This window comes from Drosophila guanche, unplaced genomic scaffold (assembly GCF_900245975.1).
Source record: "Drosophila guanche unplaced genomic scaffold, DGUA_6, whole genome shotgun sequence".
NCBI lineage: Eukaryota > Metazoa > Arthropoda > Insecta > Diptera > Drosophilidae > Drosophila > Drosophila guanche.
Window position 1 is genome coordinate 2,602,731 of NW_022995750.1, and position 21,064 is coordinate 2,623,794.

General features: G+C 42.5%; 5 protein-coding genes across 6 annotated transcripts in view; 3 read left to right on the forward strand and 2 right to left on the reverse strand.

Moving 5' to 3' along the window:
• LOC117586316 (furin-like protease 1) overlaps positions 1–15,881 on the reverse strand; it is a 147,717-nt gene extending 131,836 nt beyond the window's left edge. The window contains exon 1 of one of the 2 annotated variants that reach the window (XM_034276303.1): positions 15,187–15,881. The gene's annotated coding sequence lies outside the window, so the exon portion shown is untranslated. The remainder of the gene's footprint in view (positions 1–15,186) is intronic. The other variant, XM_034276304.1, reaches the window with a different exon arrangement.
• On the forward strand, positions 728–21,044 carry LOC117586321 (mediator of RNA polymerase II transcription subunit 28). Its single transcript, XM_034276310.1, has 2 exons — positions 728–782; positions 20,398–21,044. The coding sequence occupies exon 2, from the start codon at positions 20,407–20,409 to the stop codon at positions 20,962–20,964; it is 558 nt and encodes a 185-aa protein (XP_034132201.1). The 5' UTR covers positions 728–782; positions 20,398–20,406; the 3' UTR covers positions 20,965–21,044.
• On the forward strand, positions 5,077–5,628 carry LOC117586322 (eukaryotic translation initiation factor eIF1-like). The gene has a single exon (XM_034276311.1). The coding sequence runs from the start codon at positions 5,118–5,120 to the stop codon at positions 5,448–5,450; it is 333 nt and encodes a 110-aa protein (XP_034132202.1). The 5' UTR covers positions 5,077–5,117; the 3' UTR covers positions 5,451–5,628.
• Positions 16,840–19,099, forward strand: LOC117586317 (vacuolar protein sorting-associated protein 33B). Its single transcript, XM_034276306.1, has 4 exons — positions 16,840–16,971; positions 17,022–17,122; positions 17,179–17,497; positions 17,550–19,099. The coding sequence occupies exons 1-4, from the start codon at positions 16,894–16,896 to the stop codon at positions 19,014–19,016; spliced, it is 1,965 nt and encodes a 654-aa protein (XP_034132197.1). The 5' UTR covers positions 16,840–16,893; the 3' UTR covers positions 19,017–19,099.
• LOC117586320 (neugrin) lies at positions 19,034–20,230 on the reverse strand. Its single transcript, XM_034276309.1, has one exon. It carries the CDS (start codon positions 20,176–20,178, stop codon positions 19,090–19,092), a length of 1,089 nt encoding a protein of 362 aa, XP_034132200.1. The 5' UTR covers positions 20,179–20,230; the 3' UTR covers positions 19,034–19,089.
• Positions 21,045–21,064: the final 20 nt, after the last annotated feature.

The following is a 21,064-nucleotide window of genomic DNA, read 5'->3' on the forward strand; positions in this document are numbered from 1 at the left end:
GGGAATTTTGTAGAGAATTTTATTGAGAGAATGCAGGAGGACGAGATGTTCCAGTTGTTAAATGAAGTTTTAGGCGAGTAAACAGATGAAAGCAATGGCAGATGTCAGCGATAAATTAGAGGCGAGATATACATAGGAAATATCTGACACAGAACTGGTCTTTAAAAGTGCATTATTAAATCGTTAAATATCTTCAAGTTGCTTCTGATTTGCATTCATAAGCAATCTTTGGACACTTTGAATCCAGTTTATCAATTAGACATGACTTTAAATCCTCATGGCTATTAATGTAACTCAAGAACAGTGATAAATCGAAGAAATCTAACAGATGTTTTTTAATATTTACTTAGAGATTATACAAATCCCATTTGCACTTTGCAATCAAGTTTTCAGTCAATTCTAATTCTTCTAAATATCATTCTCGTTAGTGCAACAAACATTTCCATGGAAATTGTTATTTCCATAGCGCAAAGAACTTCAGTCAGTTCCCTGTAAAGCAAACAAAAAGTTGAGATCATCAGTGTGTTCAATTCTCGAACACAAAAACATACTTCGAGTCAATTGTAAACCCCCGTCCGAACCTCCCTTGCGATGCACCGACAATTTGCTATCAAAACACTCGAGTTCCGAAGGTTCTTGGGTGCTTAAATACGACTAAAATGATTATTTACCCTCACAAGAGAGGACCCTGGGATGCCTTCTTCCATGCAGTTTATCCTTCAATGCAAATGACGTAGGGCTTACCTGCAATAAAAAACGAAACAAAATACGCATTAAAAAAAGCCAAGGAAATTTTCATTGAGATAAAATTAATGCATTATAAAGAAGATAGTTTCTGCAGGCCTTTGCCTGCTCTAATTATGTATGCAAGAAGAGAGAAAAACGCTCGGCAACTGATTTTTCTTGGAAGTGAAACTCCTTTAGCTAATTAGTTTTCAAAGGAGTGGAAGGAAGAACGACTCAAGGATTATGCGGACAGAGCGGCATATGTAAGCTTAATCCATTCATCCTTCTGCCGGATAGTTCTTCTGCCTTATCGCGCAACATGTAATTTAGCTAAATATGGATGCATCATGAATGCATCGTAAATTCAATGGCACACAGACAAAAAAAAAACCAAGAGATAAAACAGGAAGCAGGCATTGCCGAAAGGTTCTACAAGCCGAACTTGGGAATACCCTAGGAAACGGCAATACTTAAACCTTCTGCCAAAGCTAGAATACCCCAAGAGCGTATGAGTATCCCACGAAAGGAACGCACAAGAGACCAGGAACAGCCGTAGAGATTATCATAAAAAGAAGAGCGCCAAGAAGAGCTAACAAGAGGGTGGGGAAAAGGAATTTCCAATGAAGGGGCAAGACTGAAAAGCTCTAGAGCTGGCTAAGGAGCAGGGCAAAGACTTTTCGTCCAAACAAAGGCATATTTAAATGTTATTTTTGCCAAAACATTAGCTGAGGAACGCAACAAAAAGCCACTTGCAACAGCAGAGAGCCAACACAGATCCGAGAACAGGCGCAGCACAGAGAGGAGTTGGGAGTCACAACAGAGCCACAATTCCTTTCGTGGCTGTTAATTTGCCAAACAATTGGCAGATAGCCAAGCGGCCAAGCGGCTGAGCGACCCAGCAGCCGAGTGACCAAACAGAGAGACCAAAAGTCGGGAACCCCATACTCGAGAGTCAGAAAACAAAAGAAGACAGGAAGGCTAACAAGAGGCTCCGACTCCACACAACAAAACCCCAAAAGCTAGACGGGATGACGACTCCAACAACGATGTTGCATTGCCAATGAGCGGGAACGGAGGGGTTCAGATCTTGTTGCAGTTGCATATTTTGGCGTTGCACGTTTTGCTTGTTGCTGCTGCTGCTGCTGCAAGCCGCACAACAAATATGCCAGAAGCCAGAGACCGAAGAAGAGCGAAGACCGAAAACCGAAAGACCAAAAGAAGTTAAAGTAGCCCCGAAACACAATCATCCGCCAAAAACCTTGGCTCATCCCAGAGTGCAGCTCCCTTATCCCTTTAGCTGCCCCCTCCCTTTCTCCTGTATCCCTCCTCCCACCCCAACTCTTCAAGCCATAAACGAGTTGCTGGTTGTCTGCTGCCGGCTGCCTGCCCCTCCCCAACTCTTGCGGAATAACAAACATTTCAAAAACGCGCCAGACCTCCCCCCGGACCACAAGACTCCAAGACCCCGATGCCACGGACTCCAAAAACTGCAAAACTGGATTCGAAAAACACAAGCAAAAGAGTCGCAAAGAAAATTTATGAAAATAAACGAATATTGAACGCTCTATAGGAAGGGTAATACAATATCAATAGCCGAAATAGAGTCTAAATTCAACATAAAGTATTTGTGGTAACGAGTCTCTCAAGTTTCATTCAATCTTCAAGCTCTTCTCAAAGGACGTCTACAAACCCACATACCCTATACTGCACACTCAATCAGAGGTTAGGGTATTCCCTCTCCTTCCTTCAGCATCAAAAACAATCGACAGACAACTTTGAAGCCGGCGCTCCATAAAAACTGGTTCCAGTCAAGTTGTGTGGTGGGGGCTTTGGGGGAGACGCCGCCTTAATCCGGCATTCTTTCGGCCCAGAGTTCGTGATTAACTGTTGAGAGGTGGTGGATGGAGCGATGAAGCTGTGGAGGGAGCTTGGAAGGTAGGCAAACATCCACAGAGAGACAGAGAGAACGAGGTAGAGATCGCAAGAGATTCGGATGCATGTAACTCAATCTTGAGGCAGGAGATCATTAGGCTTTTATGTTGCGGTTCTCTGAGGTTCGGATCTCGCGGTTTGAATCTCTCGGTTTCCGACCTCTCCTCCATCTGGCTCGCTGTCTGTCTGTCTGCCGTGCCTTTTGGGGCTGTTTAAAAGTCAATTTCAAGTTCAGACAATGGCTCGTAGAAGGCTTCACTGATTGATGCGACTCATCAGGAGGCAGGGACCAGCAGAAGGTTTTCAATTGGAGAGCCAGAGAGTGGCAGTAGAAGGGTTATGTGGCAGATGAACCGAGAGATTCTGGCGCTACCAAAAATCAGTTTAAACAATGTAGAAAACTCCTTCCCCGTCCCCAACAAAACTTGGCTAAGTAGTTCTCTGGCGTTTCAGTCATGAACTGGCATTCCCCAATTCGATTCCTTTATGGCAAAAAAGAATGAAAATAAAAACTAATGACCACAATTTCTGGGGCGTCTTCTCTCTGATGGATAGCAGAGCCAAAAGATTGATTTTTAGGAATGAGCAAGAAATGCGAGGGGAAAGAAAAAGAGATGCAGCAAGGGAAAAGGAGATGAATGGAATGGATGAGGATGTGGATGAGGTTGGGGTTCGGTTCTGGGGTTTTTGGACTGGTTGTTGATTTGATTATTTGAAGACGGCCACGAAAATCAATTTGTGTTTCGACTTTTGGGTTGTACGTGACTTCTCCCCGAGTAGATAGGAACTAAAAAAAAAATAATAAAGGAAGAAGATTAAAGGAAAACTTAACAGAAATACGAGAGAAAGATGCAAATCAGATGAAAACTATGGCAAAAAAGTTGGCAAGAAAAAGGAAAAATGTATAAAAAAAGAAAAAATTAAACAACAAAATATACAAAACCCATACAAATTGTTGTAATTTGTTTCCATTCGAATATAATAATAATTTTTTACATTTTTTTTTTCTCTCTCTCTTTGTATTTACAATCTGTTTGTTTCCAATGAGCCAGTTTTCCAATGAGCCCTGCTACTATATATAACATCTTTTCAGTTTGTTGGATTTATCCATGGGGGAGATCGCGAACGTGGTTTTTTTTCAGTCTTCTTACTGTTAGGCTATTGTCTAATAGACTCAAGGCTAAATTATTTTCATGGTTGCGGAGCCTGTCGATGTATTTCTTACTAGTTTTCTTTATTTCTTCTTTAATGGTTGGAATATTCAGATCTTATTGGAAATTTTTAAATGAATAATTTTTTAAAAACAATTTTCTGCTTTGTAATTTTAAATTTGTGACTACCACAGGTGGCTGAACTCATATAAATATGTAAATATCTTTACTATTTCCTGCTGTAATGGCTACAACGAGTGCACTTTTATTCCCATCGCTGACCACAGAACCAACAACAACAAAAAACACCTAAAACCAAGTTCATGACCGCAATCAATGCATTCTGTAAACCAAACAGGAAGTGCCACAAAAATATCCCCAAAAGTACCAGAAAAAAATCAACAAAAAGCAACAAAGCATAGGTAAAAAAACCCAAATAAAAGATTAAAAAAATTAGTTTTAATTTCAACATTGTTCACGGCTGAGATCAAGCTCCCCGCTCCCCCCGGAAGCCTGCACAAACCTCAATGTGAATCACTTGAGCGCAACAGAGAGACAAACGGAGGCCCCTTCTGCTCTTATTTAATGGAGTTTGAGGGTCAACGGAGCGGGTCATTCGTTGTCTGCTTTTCATTTTCGTCATATCATGGAATCTGCGCTACAAGAAAATGCTCCCCAAACAACAACTGAATCATCTTTGTGGATTCAAAGAGCACTCAGTGTGTGCTTTTTCCCCTTTTCGTAATTATCTTTAATTATAATGATGCACAACAAATTAATGACACTTCAATTAAGCGGCACACAGCAACCGAAAACAAGAGTCTGTGTAAACCCCGGACATGTACAATTTTCGGCATCAAAGGCATCAGAAAAGGAGCATAAGAGAGCAGCGAAAACCCAAGAGAAACTTGGCCGAAATTCTGTATTCAATTCTGTATAAAAATAATGTATAATCAGGAGAAAATATCTCCATTCACAACGATTTTTGTATGCCCTAATAAGTACACATAAAATTCCTTAGGGATTCAAGGGGATCCGTTTACCCTCTGAACCAAGTCGATAGACTCTGCTCTCTTGGATTGCGAATATTTTTGAATATATCCATAGATCTAAGTAAAAATTCCATCAACCCAGCTTTTAAGTCAAAATTTCCTTACATTTTTCTCCCCCTGATTTATTCTCATTCTGATTTTCTCAGCTCTCACGTAAATATCAAATAATTGTAATTCAAAGCCAAAATCCGAAGAAAAAGAAATAAAATAATTTTCAAACAGTCCTAATCCGCTTGTGGGCGCGACTCGTGACTAAATGTCGATCCAAAACTTAAATACTCGCGATCCTTTTGCGGATGCCTCGAAGGGCAACGACGATGATATCCAGGACGGACTCATCCACATTCGCATACAGCAGCGGAATGGTCGCAAAACTTTGACCACTGTCCAGGGACTGTCGCAGGAGTATGACCTGAAGAAGATTGTGCGCACCTGCAAGAAGGAGTTTGCCTGCAATGGTACTGTCGTCGAGCACCAGGAGTACGGCGAGGTTATACAGCTTCAGGGCGACCAGCGGGAGAACATTTGCCAGTGGCTGACCAAGGCCGGATTGGCCAAGGCCGATCAGCTGAAGGTTCATGGCTTTTAAGCAGGTAGCGCAAGGGGGAGAAAAAATCCAAAATCCAAAATCAATCCAGCAGATCAAGAGTTATACAATACAACAAGAGGAAGCCACCAACAATAGACCCTTCCTTTTGAGAGTAAATAATTGTATATCATATCATATCATATCATACATCAAATTAAATGTGCGCGGTGCAACTAAATTTGGAGATTACACATCGATTGCATTATAAAAAGCATTTGTGACCCAGCAAAGGAGCCTTTTACTTATGCGAAATTTGCACAGCAATACAGGATACGGCAGAGCAAACAGGCAGGCTGCTTTCCCGTCTCTTCCTCGTCGAAAAAAACAACATTAAAGAGGCTGCTGTCACACAAAGAGGTTGTCCCAACCAATATACAAGATATATGAAAGTACACACGTACATATGTAAATATATGTATACATTGAGGGATTGCGTGTGTAAATTTGTGTGTACATATGTCTCTTTGACAACGTAGTTGATGCTCTGACAACTCTTTTGACACTGCGCCTACTGTGATGCCCAGAGGAGGGACAGCCACACAGCAAAATGTCAGTCAAGTTTCAGTTGCAGAAAAGTTTCAATAAGTAAAAAAGTAATAACGAAGTGTATTTACATATATTGATAAATGAAGTGTGAAAATTCGTATCAAATATTTAGAGAGCTCTAAACCCCCAAGACCGTCAGCAATCGAACAGCAAATGTAAGGCAAATGCAAAAAGTTCTTTATAGACAATTTTAAATGCTCTTTTCAGCCCCTTCACTTGAGGGACATTCAAAGAGCATAGTTATATGCTCAGAATGGACCCCGCAATACAGAAACTCTGATTTCTAGCAGAAAAAAATCAAAACGGATAATGGCAAGCTCTCTAGTTAATACCCATCAAAATGAAGCTTAAAATGTCCGAACTTGTTTAAATATTTTTCAACATCTTTCAAAGATTTTCCTTCAATTTTCCAGTGCATTTTTGCACTTCGTTATGGTTTCCTTTGATTGCTTTTACTCTTCAGCGTTTAACCTCTTTATGTTTTATATAATTTGTGGCATAAAATGCAAGTCGAGTGCTGGCGGGCATTATGGCTGCTTTTCTGCTTTTTGGCTTCATTTCCTTTGCATCCTGCTACTCCTTCCTGCCCCTTTGTTCCTTTCTCTCTTCCTCTTACCCAGCAGCGAATATTATTTCGTTTATTATTATTATAAAAGGAATTCTTTCAAAATGTTGTCGCATTATTGTCAATATCAATAATGTGGCCCCCCATTTGGCGGAGTTCGTTTGATTCTCCCCTGCCCCAAACGATTTGTCGCCACAGAAGTCTCCACTCTCTTTATTACGCTCTTTTTTTCTTTCTCGTGTTTTTATGAGGCCATCAATGTCTGCATTAAATTGCAGTTAAATTGCATAAATTCCGTGCTTGCAATATGAGAATGCTCCATTAGGCTCCATAAAAAGGGGCAGAAAGCCGACAGGGAGAGAGAAAGACTCAGGGTTTGGAGTTTTCCATAAACGAAAGGCCCTTGCTGTCCTGCCATGCTGTCCAAGCGCAAACAGCGCTTTCCGTAATTACTTTTCCGCCTTGCCCCAATTAATGTATGTTCCACATTTCCAATAGTTCGACTATTTTTAACGCACTCTCCATGCCACATTGGAGGGGTTGGAGAAAAGCTATTTGTCGAAATCATCACCTCAGAGCCCCCGGCACCAGAGACCAGCCCCATGGGCGCATCCCCTCCCAAAAAAAAACCAAAAGTTCCTCTAGTTTTCTTTTGAGCACTCTTCGACGCTTTTCAAAAAAAATGGGCAGTTTTTCTAGTTTATTACTCGGGCATTCATCAATTGCAACACGGAAAATGGGGGAGAATGGGAAATGCACTTCAAGTATTTTTCAACCAAAAAAAAAGTAATAATAAAAACCAAAACACTGCACAACAAACGAAATAGAAATCAAAGTTTGAACAACGAGCAACGAGAGAGGGGAGGTGGGTCAGAGAGCTGAAGCAGAGTGTGCGGCCAGAATCAAGTGCTTTTTATACTCTCTACGAAATGGGACATGTTTCGCTTTCTTCGAGTCAGAATCATCAGAAAGCAAAGCTTTCGAGGGAAATCAAATCCTTTTTTATTAAACAATTCTCCGTGGGTTTGTTTTTGCAGATGAAGCCAACACATTTCTTATTTATTTCTGCATTTTTCTAAATGTCCATTAATTTGTACTGCTTTATCCAGAAATCCCATGGGAAGGATCGCAGAGTATCCAGTTACCCAGCCTCTACGCCTGTCGTTCAATAATATGGCAAATGGCAAAGAGAGAGAGAGAGAGAGAGAGAGAGAGAATGAGAAGGCGGCGGTAAAGTTTCCTTTTGATTCTGAAGGTAACTGGAAAAACTACAACAAAATAAATATAAACAATGCACAAAACACACACATAGAAGAGAGAGAGAGAGAGAGCAGAGCAGAGGTAGAACACAGAGCAGAGCAGAGGGAGGAGCGCTTTAGCAATGTAAGAACAATGTCATGCAATCAACTTTAGACCAAGAGCAGCAGCAGCACCAGCAGCAGCAAGCCCCAAAAACCAACAATAAAATACAACCACAGCAACAAAAACGCAGAGCCACAAGCAGAGGAAATGCAGTGAAGAAGTGGGGAAAAGGGAACAAGAGAGGAGAGGAGCACGAGCGAGAGAGTACAAAAACTAACTGTAATATATAAAAAAAAACAACAAAGTAGAAACTAAAACCAATGGAAAGCAACAGGAGAACACACACCACCAACATCAAGCGGCATACAAATAACAAAAACAACAACATTGAGCCCCTCTACAATAATCAACATTTGATTCTTTTTTCTTTTTTTGCCTGCCTCCCTGGCAAATTTGAACAATTTGTACAGTTTCTTTCATTATTATACACTATTTGCACACTTTGGGGCGGCCATAGTTCCAGTTCCAGTTCTTAAAGGTTATATTTGAGAGAAACTGGAATAACTGAAAGATTTAACAAAGAAATAATTCACCTTCAAGGGTTTCACAAGCATCGGATAACATACCCCCAAGCTACATACTGTATGCACCTCTTTTCTTTTCAATCATATTTCTAGCTCCCTCGCTCTCTCTCTCTCTCTCTCTCTCATTCTTTCTTTCAACTTGTTTTATGTGTGCAGTCTTGGTAGCAGGTGAGAGATTAATGTGCATTACTGCCACTCTTTAGCCCCCACTACTCCTTCACATTTGCTCTGCACTGCATCGCCGCCACCCTTCATCTCGGTTCTACTCATCTTTCATTCTAGTTCTAGTTTTTGGTTCAAGGTTGCTCCCAGCACTTTTCCCCCATAAGCAATATGTCGATTGAATTTCAGCTTTTGTGGTTTTCATTCAAGCAAAACGTTCGTTGCGAAACAAGCAACAAGAAAAATGATTTAAAGGTGTTTTATTTCCAGGGTTAGGTTATACCTATACGTACATATGGTACAATGTAACTACACCTTAAGGTTTCTATAACGTTAAACACATCTTAGTTACTAAGTATTTTCATTGTATGGTTGAGAAATCGTTCCATATATGGAAGCAAAGTTTCTGTTCAAGATTTATAGGGTGTGTGTGTGTGTACGGTGTGTCATTAATTAATGATTGAGGAGAAGGCATGATACATGACCAACATTAACCCCTTCCCTGATGAGATTCCCTTTCCAATTTTTGTGCTTGTATTTTTTGAAATCGATTTACATGCACTTTTTATGTATCAATCTCTAATGGAGACCTTTTTTCCCTCCTTCTCTGCCTGGGTCTCAATCTCCAATTAAAAGTACGAGTGTGCTGGTATCTCATGTATCTTTTTGCGGTTTTATTGGTTATGGACCGGATGGAATGCACAGAAATACAAACAGACAGAGAGACGACAGTGTCACCATCCCATCCATGGCATGCCACAAGCTTGAATTGAATCTGTGACTTTTTAGCTACAAAAATCCCATAAATTTGCTCGCTTTGCAGTTTCTCTGTCTCTGTCTCGATCTCTTTCTTTTGTTTTTTAGCGGGTCAAGGTTGACAGAACACACAGCGGATATATGTAAGCCCACAATCCCATACGTTGCCAAAAAAATGAAAAAGCAAAAGGAAAAGAAGTCTCCTGACAAGAAAAGTAGCAGCAAAATTTACAGAGCAGCAAATATTAACTATGACATTTATGACACACTTTTCTTCCTTCCAAGACACTTTTCAGCAAGTTGGTGGGGGAGGGGAGGCATGCAACAAACAACAATTTATTGTCACGTGCCAAAAAGTACAAACATATACAAAAATTGTATAACTTTGGCAAACAACTAAAGTAAGTGAAAAACGAGTGAACGAGACAGAGAGAGAGAGAGAGAGATACAACCAAGTGGAAGAAGAAAATGAACTCAAGACAAAAAACAAATATGAAGTGAGGGGGGTCATAACGACTAAAAGTTACCTCCGAAATGTGTTAGTTCTTATGAAAGAAAACTATCATTAAATACAAGACAGGGCTGCAAAAGATTTATCTTTACATTTATTTATAGAGAGTTAATTTATAGAAAATTATTATCCTAGCTCAAATAAAATATACATTCTTTTGTTTTTGCAAGGACATAGCCTTTAATACCCTTTTACAGGGTATCCTCGCAAATAACGGTTATTCAAATCTGCCCAGAACAGGCAACAGCAGCAGCAGCAACTTCTTGGCAGCTTTCCTCAAAGTCCACGTTCTTCCTTTCTCCTCTCTTTTCATCATTGCTTATTCTCTTATTCTCTTATCTGCCATCTCTCTTCTTTCTCACCCATCATAATGCCATAAATTTTGTGATTTCACATAAATTCTCGTCTCTTTCCGGGAGTCTCCTCCATGCCTCATCCTCTCTGCTGCTCTTGCCTGCTACTTCTCGTTCTATTCTTTTGCATTGTTCATATTTGCATATGAAATCATGTGTTAAAATGCAGTAGCTTTCAAATATACACATATATTTTGCTTTTTTGTGTGGCAATATTTCTTCGACTTTTCGCAAAGAAGGTGCCGAAAGTGGGTGCTGGCACGCACATGTACCCAGGAGTTGCATCATTCTCTGGATAGAGAATGCAAACAAACATATCTGTACATATTTGTATGTTTTTTTTCTCCACATTTTTCCAAATGTATTTTATAAGCAGAATGTCAACTCGCTTGAGTGAACATCTCAGACGTGCATATTCATTTTTTTTTGCCAATTTTGCGAACGATTTTGACATTAGTTTTGTATCTTTTGTCAGTTAAGTTTAACTGTGGGACATTTGGCAGGTTCTTTTTATTTTCTTTTGAATGAAAACGGTTAGGGAAAAGTTAGGCCTATGAGGAGCTACGTCTTGGTACTTCTATAACGTTTACTCGGCACCTTTTATTCTATGACCTTTTGATTGATTTTTTATGTGTGCCCAAGCATTATCTAAACCTATAGATAAATCATGACAACGTTAAAAAATTGCCAATTTAATTGAAAATTCAGAGGTGGAAAATGATATGCAAATATGTAAGTCAGTCAGCCATTAAGCTAACTTGTTTTCGACATGGCCAATTCATTAAGAAACCAGCCCCTACTCCAACCACCAACCGCTGTCTCTTCCACACGCGGCTTTCACATCTCAGTTTCAGTTTTCCTACGCCGGAAAATGACGACAGCGCCCGACCAAAAATAAACGAAAGAAGCGGCAAAAGAACAATTGGGTTTTTCTTGTGTCTGAGAAACTGTGGCCAATCTCAAGTTGTGGGTTGTGTTCGTTCGCCTCAAAATTTCTCACCTTTCGTGGCAATTTGAGCGGACGGCAACGTGCCAGGCATAGCTGAGCAGCAGCCGCCGGAAAAACGAAAAGCGCTTGCCCTCTCCATTGTTTATTTGTTTCAGCTTAAACTTCCCTCCGCAATGTCGCTGGCCCCACAGCAAAGAAAATGGAAAACACACGCGAAAAAACGAGAACTAGTTAAGTTAGCTCTTGGGAAAGCGCTCGAAAAGAGAGATTTTTCTTCAACCACTGAACGAATGAACGAATGAACGAATGAGCGAACGAGCGAAACGCTTCTTTTATTCTGCCTGCACTTTTGACTCAGCAGAAAATTTTCTTTTGTCTAGCAATCTGAAATTTTCAACGGATATAGTGCAGATTTGGCATTTATTTCGAGTCAATTGGGGAGCATTCAAGTCTTGTTTTGTTTTGCAGTAGCTTTTCTGTAGCTTTTATTTTGGGCTTTTAGTGGAGGAAAGCGTTTCCTTTTTAATCAGCTAACTCATTTTTCTATCTCAAGAAGAAATATTCACTGCTTTTTATTTGGAGTTTTTCGTTTGAATCTCTGTTTCTTTCCTGCTTTTTTTCAATATTTCTTATAACAATTTACTGTTTTTGATTTGCTTTATTTCGCATGAGAAATACCTTTCCCGGTTTGCTTTTGTTTTATTCTTGGACACGCGCCAAAAAATTCTGTTCCTGAGGCACATACATTCTATTCTACAACAGAAACACAACGCACATGTTGCCCCCAAAGGTGGGGGACGCTGCTGTACGTCAGTCAGGCAATGCGCGCCAGTCATCTACCATGGCATAGCATACCATAACCATCCTCATCATCCTCTATTCCTACTCCATCCTCTTGCTACAGCCTCGCTCTCCGCCTGTTCTGCATCCCATGTGTTTTAACCTATCCCCAAAAGTCTTCTTTTTGAAAGTCTCTTCCTTTCTGCCTGCCTGTCGCTTTTTTTTATTGTTTCCCCCAAATGCAAAGATGATGATGATTGAAGAATGCTGTAGAAACTGGGTCTTTAGTTTACGTATTCTGGGGATTTTTTGTTTATTTTTGTTGTATTTAGAGCCGTGAATCACCCCTAAAAGTGAGTGAGACACCCGCTAGAGAGCGACTCTTTTTTCATGATTTTTTTGATGAAATGGCAAAAAAAGGCAACTTGAAAATTACCATTAAAAGTTGCTATTTTTATTTGGTATATTTTCTAATTTTTGTAGATTTATTAACACTTGTAGGCCCTTATAGGTTACCACCCAATCTCATAATTTTTGTGGTGATTCATCATCCAAAAACCTGAGAAGTCTAAGTGTATCCCAATCACGTATTCTCTAGCAACAAATCATGGAAGGGAGAGGAGAAGGGAGAGACTGAGGTGAGGGCATCGAAATGCGCAATAAATGGTGAAAATTTGTGTGAGAACTCATTCATGTAATTACGCACAAAAGGAACGAGAAAACTTTTATGGAATAAACCGCAACAAATGCAACAATCCCCCACAACACGTGTGGGCGATGGATGACGATGATGATGGGAAACAGAAATACGAAAAAGACCAAAGCGGAAAGGAAAGGCAGCGCCAAAAATAGCTCCAGGTATAAGTGTGTGCGAAAAAGACGATAAGACAAATAAAGCGCCAAATATAATTGGAAGAAGAATCCCATTCTAAACAGTAGATCACACACGAAAATGAAAAGGCAGAAAACATATGGAACGGCAGGGAGGCGGAGGGAACACAAAACCGAAAAGCTAATAGAGAGCAACCTTATATTTGGAAATACTCGCAGTCTTATTTGCCATAAGCCAATAGAGGAAACAAACAACAATACTAATTGGAGGGGAATACTTACTGATGTATGCACAAGTATTTCTGTATTATCTGTGTGCGTTCGTGTGCAGTCCACGCCCCGAAATGAGCTAAAACAGACATCAAATCGATGAAATTTCACACGCCTCCAAAAAGAACAACAAAGAAACGAGTTGGAATTGGTTACTAAGTGATACCCAGTACTTGGAATTACTTAATGTTTTCTCAGAATAAAATGAATACTGAAAGAAAATTAGCTGACTGCCAAAGAGAAACTTAACTTTTCTTATTTTGTTTCGGAAATCTTTGCCTTTGCTCTACCCTGTATACCCTTTGAACCTCAATATTATACAAGGACAAGAAAACTCAAAAGAAGCAACAAATCGTTCAAAAAAAAAAGATGCAGTATGTAGAAAACTTTGTGCAGTTCTGTTACTTTTCATTGCTTTTTGCCGAAGTCTATCCTATGCTTCGGTTCCTTTTCCATTTCGTCTTGAAAGTGTAATTTGTTTCTGGTTTAATTAGTGCAGAATTTTTGTTGAAGAATTTATGAGGCAACACTCTTGCCCTCTCCCTATCTCTCTGCCGGGTTCTCTCTGGGGTTTCTTCAAAGTTTATCGCCTTGGGGCCAGCAATTGTTTATTTATCTAAATGCAAAATGAATTATTTCGATTTTCTTGCTTTTGTTATTGTTATCGTATTGAACATACAGTCGGTCTGGCCATGAGGAAGTCAGCAAAGTGGAAAGTGTGTAGAAATGAGGCGAACGCAATAAGATTAATTTCATCATTAGACCTTTCTTGGCTATTGCAATTATTATTATTTATTCTCCATATCAGGTACTGATTTATGTTTACAGAATCATTGACGGCTCAAGATCAAAAGAATATAATACTATTTACTGTGTTACCGTTTGCTCAGAAACTTATAATTAGCTTATTAAAAACTGTGTACATTCCCCTCTTTTTTACGTATTAGTGTCGCATTAAAGTTTAAACCTTTCTAAAAATCCGAAATCCCGACCAAGCCCCATCCAATGATCAAAATGAACAAAAGTTGAATAGCCTTTTGTGCAAAAACAGAAATATAAAATAAAACAATCTTTAAATTTAAATGCAAATTATTTTTAACAAGAAACAAAAAAAGAGAAGAAACAATAAATTTGCTGTCCAACGAAAATGAACTTTTAATGCGAAGAGAATCTTCATCAGATTTTATGATGAGCAGCAGCAGGGTCCGGGTCCCGCACAAGAAAAATAAACCATAATTAGGAAAGACACAACGAAGAAGGGGTGAGGGAACACATGGAAGACGATCAAAATGTGAAGAAGAGCAAACGCATAGAAGCGCAAAAGCAAAGGAAAATCTAAAAGTAAACGATGTGCACAACTACCTGCAGCGGAAGAGCGAGAGGGACAGAGCGACACTGATGATGATCCAAACCGGTATAACAAACAAATGCAAAGAAACCGAATACAAAAAAGAACAGCGGAGAGAAGACTATAAGAAAACAAGAAAGGGAAGGGTGACACCAGAGGATCGAAACTTGGATACCCTAACAGAATGATCGATTAGAAATTTGTCCAATAAAAGCAATACATATGATTGTCCCTCATAGATCCTCTTTCTGCTAATCACACATACCCCATCTCAACAAGGGACATCCAAATGCAGCAGCAAATGCAGAAGAAAAAGTAAAAACAACACTAAGCCGCATGCCAAAACGCAGCGAACGTGAAAATTACTGACAGACAGCATAGATGGCAGCAACAGGGGTGGGAAGGAGTAAAAAAAGACAAAACTGCAGCAGAGCGAGCGAGCAAAAAGATAACGTGCACGGGGCGACAGGTTGAGAGACGCAGGCGACGGGCAACGGCAATGGCGAATATGAAAACAAAAAGAAAAACGGCAACTGGCGTCGGCGTCGGATGAGGCATGCAACAAGCGGCAGTAACAATAACAACAACAACAACAACGGCAACACCAAGCAGACAGCAGCTCTCATTCAAGTATTTTTATCATTAGCTCAACAATTTGAGGTATTTTCGCTAGCGACGACGACCGCAATACGCAAAAATATTTGTGTGCAACAATTTTTCAAGCACAAAAAAGTTCATTTTTGTTGTTGCTGTTTTAAACAAATTACTCATCCCTTTACCTTGTAACTGTAAAAAGAGCGCGCGGAGAGCGTCGTCGTTGCGGCATTCAATTTGGTTTTCCAAAAATTTCATTTATGTTTTGCTTTATTTCTTTGTTGTCTTTGGATTTCACGCGAAAGCAAAAGCAGCAAACAACAACATAAATTCACAAACACATGCTTGCCAGCTCACTGACACACACAAACACCCGCGAACGACACGCACAGAAACAGAGAGACAGAGAGAGAGAGAACGGGACTACACTTGCGGCCACATAAATATAAACACACTTTGACTATCCTCTAGTTTCTGCTGGACATGATATATATTCATTTATATACTTTATTTCTCTGTTAACATTTATTCTTTGTTTTGTGAGAGAGGCAGGAATGGACTCGCTGCTGGCCTTTGGCTGTTATGTAGGAGCAAAATATTTCCACAAGATAACGGCGCCTATTAATTTCGCGGGCAGACACTCTATAAATTAGGCTGTGGTTCCTCGATTGCACTTTGGCCTCTGCTGCCCGGCTCTGCTGTTTGTTTAAGCGGCGGTGTAATAGATTGCGTTTGTTTTAAACAACCAAATACGAACAAGGCGCGGTAAACACGGTTCCGAAACACGCAAAAACACGAAATTCCCGCTCGACGCAACAAAAGGCAGGGTGTTCACTGTTCATGGGCATTCGAATTCAAAAATCGTACTGAATTTGTCTCGACATGACCAGGGCGTCGCTGCCTGCGTCGCTGCTGGCGTCGCTGCCGCAATGTGACCGATGGTCAAATATGCCGACAGACCCTCGTAAATATACCGAAATACAACCTTTCATTTTCAAAATATACTGCGAATATACCTTATTCTGAAAAAACTTTCCTTAATTGCGAGGAAGGTGGGCGGCCTTTAAAAAATTTCGTAATTTTTAAATCTTCAAGTAACTGGACTTCGCACGGATGTATTTTCGGCTGAATTTTGCATTATTTTTTTATATTTTATTTTATATTTTACATATTTTTTTTTATTTTGGTATTACTTTTTAGTATGTAAACTAATAACAGAGAACAATTTGGATGAGCCATGTTAACTGATAACATTGAAGAATTTGAAAAATAGCGCGCGCAACAAAAGAGAAAAGAAATTCTATTGTTTTTCAGAGAGCGAACGGGAACAGAAGTAAATATTATAACAAGTTGGGGGGCAGTTCTTCTATCTTCACAACATAATTTTTCATCGTAGAGCTGTCAATATAAAATATATTTTCCTTAAGAATATTTGATTATAAATAATATTTAGGTCTCCTTTAAAGACTCATTTGGTTTGTAGCGTTTTGTTGGCGTCATTATCAATTAATTATGTTTCTTTGAAGAATGTAATGTCGACTACGACTTCAGTTGCTGGAGTCGCAACAAGTTGTCAAATAACGAACGGTTGTCCTTTTACTTTTTGAGCCTCATTTTGTAAGCCATCCAATAAAAGGAAGACATGAAAACTAGCCAATCTGGTAATGAATTAATTGATACATCGGATAAAATTAAAGTTTTAGCGCTGAGACTCCTAATTAGCTAGTAATATGAAATATAACTTCAAAATCCGGAAATATGCTTTAAAATTACGATATATGTACGGTATATTTTTAAATTAAGAAGGTATTTGCGGTATCTATTATCGATAATTCCGCGGTCACACAGCTGGAGGGGGCCGGTAAAAATATTTATCAAAATCCGCTTTAATTATGGCCCAAAACGACCCTGGCAATGGAAACCTGATGGAAAAGAAGCTGCAGGGGTTCCAGCTGGTGGCACAGGAAAAGGTAATGCCAACAACACTCAAATACGCGATGTCTAAGAGGTTTATTTGCAGCTGCAAGCCATACTGTGTTCGATTCCCGGCAAAAAGGATCTTATTCTGGAGCCAGCTCTGATCAAACCGCTGGAACACATCTGCACAGCATCCTGGCTAAAGTTGGTTATTCTCGATATCTCCTGAATGTGCATTAACCCCTGACGCTTGCTTGCAGATTAAAGGGCATACAGAGGATCTACAAGCATGATGCCAAACAGAGTTTGCCACGTTCCGCGGATGAGGTGCACATTTATATGATTCGCAGCGTGTTGGGCACCTATCAGACACTGCTGCGTCAGCTGCAACCGCTGGCCACGGTGGAGACACCCGACATATCGCTGAAGATGTACCACATCATCTGTGTGCCCAGCTGCTATACGTATTACCAGACGCTGCTCGAGCAGGCGGGGCTGTGGGGCCTGGTGGAGCTCCACCACTACAATTGGGACTTCATCTACTTTGACCAAGGAGTTCTCAGCCTGGAGTTGCCTAATGTAAGGGATTTGGCACCCAAAAACCTGTCTAAACTCTTCTTTTTTCCCCTAGTTGTATGAGTGCCTGTACCTCCATGGCGACAACTCGCCCCTGCCGGCTGTGGCTCAGAGCCTGCGGCTGCTTCAAATGATCTGTGGCCCACCTGCGGTGATTCTGAGCTTCGGCTCACACTCGGCACAGTTGCTACAAATGCTACAGGCACTGGGCAAGCCGCCAAACTCCACCAATCCCCCCGACTATGGCGCCTGGCTGATCATCGATCGGGACAAGGACTATCCCTCGAGTCTGCTCACGCCCGCCATCTATGCGGGTCTGCTGCTGGAAGTGTTCCAGCAGCGGGCAGGCGAAATAGTCGTAGATAATTCCAAGAACAAGATCAGCAGTCAGCGCGTGGAGCTGTTGCAGAGCAAGCAGCCAAAGGCGGCGACAAACGCCAGCAAATCCATCTCGGTGCGGCTCAACTCTGCCTCCGATGAGATCTATGGCGACAATCGCTACAAGCACTTTGCACAGGCCAGCAGTTTGATACGCGCACAGGTCAAGGCCTTGGGCCTGGAGCTGCAAAAGCTCAACGACATGCAGCTGGAGGAGATGCACGATTACGTGGCCCGAAAGCTGCCGAAACTGACGGAACTCAAAGCAAAAGTCTTGCGGCATTTGAATGCCAGTGAAATTGTGATCCAAATGTTGGGAAACTTTCGTAGACTGCAGACCCTGGAGGAGGATATACTGAACAATGTGTCCAGGAAGCGACTGCTGGGGGAGATTGATGAACTGCTGACGACAGATGGGCAGCGTTACAATACCCTGCGCCTGCTCTGTCTGCTGCATCACTGTGCGGGCGTGGCCCCCGAGGAGTTGCAGTTGTTTGCGAGGAACTACTGCAACATGTTTGGCCATCGGGAGCTGGGTGTGTTCCAGCAGCTGGCCCAAGCGGCGCTGCTGCCCCAGCTGTTGCCCGAAAAGAAGGCGCCCACCAAGCTGCTGGCCAATCTGCCCTTGCCCAAGTTCCAGCAAACCGAGTTCCAAGCCAATGCCAATCGCCTGAAGCTGCTTACATCCTGCGGCGATGGACCGGATGGCGCTGCCACCTCAAAGGGCCCACAGGGCGTACAGTCCTGCCCCAGTTTTGTGTTCAATGGCACGTACATACCGCTGGTGGCACAGCTGTGCTCCATTCTGCTGCGCGCCAACAATGCTGAGGATCTGTCCAGCAAGCTCTCCATGGTCGAGGGCTTGCAACTCCATTTGGACAGCAGCAGCAGCAGACAGACACCCAAGGCCTATGCTGCACAGCAGCGGACGCCACCAGGTGCGGCCACACCCTCCAGTGGGGTGGATGCGGATGTGTTTCCCCTGCGACTACGTAATCTCTTTGTCTTTGTGGTTGGCGGGGCCAACTATGCGGAGATAGCCGCCTGTGATTTCATCTCCAAGCTGACTGGAGCCCACATCACAGTCGCCTCCGACTCTCTAATGGCTGGAAGCGATCTAATCGCCGCCGCCTTCAGCAACTGAATTTAATACGCCGAAAGTCCGGAAGAACTCTTTATTTTATATACAACTTCTACGCGTGCTTTGTAATAAAAAGTCACACACCATGTGGTGCACCCTTCATGCCGGGCACGCGATAGAGCAGCTCTCCATCGTCATCGTAGTAGGCGTCCTCCACGCGGTAAGTGGCACCTGGACGATGCAGCTTTCGAGGTATTACAATGCGATCCTTGGCTTTGGTCATCTCGTAGCGTCGCTGATCTGCCACACTGATCACAATCTCGCTGCTTTCGAACTTTTGCACGTAGCTGGAGAGGTGACCCGTGCCGCTGGGATTGCTGGGCGGCGGTTGGGGCACCTCGGATACGGCCGGAACAAGCTGCAGCTGCTTGAGCTCCTGCAGACGCATCTTTCGCTTATTGCGCACTTTGTCCAGCAAGTAGGTTTCATCTTCTGCTGCTGCCGGTGGCGGAGCATACCCTGAGGGTAGCTGCGGAGGACTTGGGCGATCTTCTGGCTGTTTTCCACTGCACAGCAGCTGCCGGAACTCATTTGACGCCGGCACTGGAAGTGCCGGCCTCGTGGGCCACTCCTCCGGCTTCAGTTGCTTCAAATCCTGCTGTCGTCGCTCCGAGAACTTCTCCAAGTGTTGCAGAAACGCCGAAGGTATGGCCACATCACATTTCCCTTGGCGCAGCTGCTGCCAGTTCCTCATGACGCTCTCATCGTGGGCGCGAATCCTGGGCACATTCCTCGGGCGCCACTTGGCGCGTAATACCTTCTGGACAATCTCTGGGGTGGCGGGAAAGCTCTCGGCCAAACGTTCGATGCTCCACTCATCCGGCCGTTGTTCGTGCAGCAGACGCATTTGCTCCTTTTCCGCATGGAGCAACAGATTTGGGAGCTTCACGTCCCGAAAGTACTTGTGTTTGATCATAAACTGACGCACACGGTCTCGCTGCGCCTGCTGTTGCGCCTCATGCTGTCGATGGGTTTTCTGCACGTCCATGAAATCCGACTCCATATCGCCATAATCCTCGCTAGCTTCGGGCGTCGCTGTTGGCCGTTCGTTCTCCTGCAACTGTTGCAGCTGATAGCCAAGGCCGGGATTGGCTCGACGCGGCACGCGTGCCCTTAGGCAGTTCTGTGCCGTGTGCAGACAACGCTGCACCATCCGAGCAGCCATTTTATATGTTAATTGAATTTAAAAATGTTTGTTTATATAAACAGCCGCATGCAGCCCACAATTATCATCCCTAGAAATGCAATTCCAACAAGTTGGCCGCTCCCTTTCTTGGTATCTTTCGGTATATTTTAAAAATGACACCTCTATACTTAACCGATAAGTCCGTGGTCACACTGGAGTCGGGGGACCGGCAAAAATCTTTGTTAATAATTGAAAATCGCTTTAATCATGGCCCAAAGCGATGCTGGCAATGGAAACCTGATGGACGAGTTCGAGGAAGCCTTCCAGTCCTGCCTGCTATCCCTGACCAAGCAGGAACCTAACTCGGGGACCAACAAAGAGGAGATTGAACTGGAGGTACAGAAGACGACGAATCGCTTCATCGATGTGGCCCGCCAAATGGAGGCATTCTTCCTACAGAAACGCTTCCTCGTGTCCACTCTAAAGCCCTACATGCTGATCAAGGACGAGAACCAGGATCTCAGCATTGAGATCCAACGCAAGGAGGCCCTGCTGCAGAAGCACTACAATCGCCTGGAGGAATGGAAGGCCTGCCTCTCCGACATCCAACAGGGCGTCCACAATCGTCCCACGCCGCCCATCAACCCGGGCATGCTGCAGGGCGGCCCCTCTGGCATGCAACAACCCATGGGTGGTGTGCCACCACGTCCTGGCCTGATGCCGGGCATGCCACCCGTCGGTCCCATGCCACCCGGACAACAGCATATGCTGCAGGCACAGCAAATGCAGCAGCTACGCATGATGGGCAAGCTGCCACCCAAGTGAGCAGAGGGCTGAAGGGGTTGCTGAAGGTGGGGTTTTAGTTTGTAATTTAAATAGTTCAATAAACACAACACAAAAAGAAATGTCAAGCCAAGCACATCGC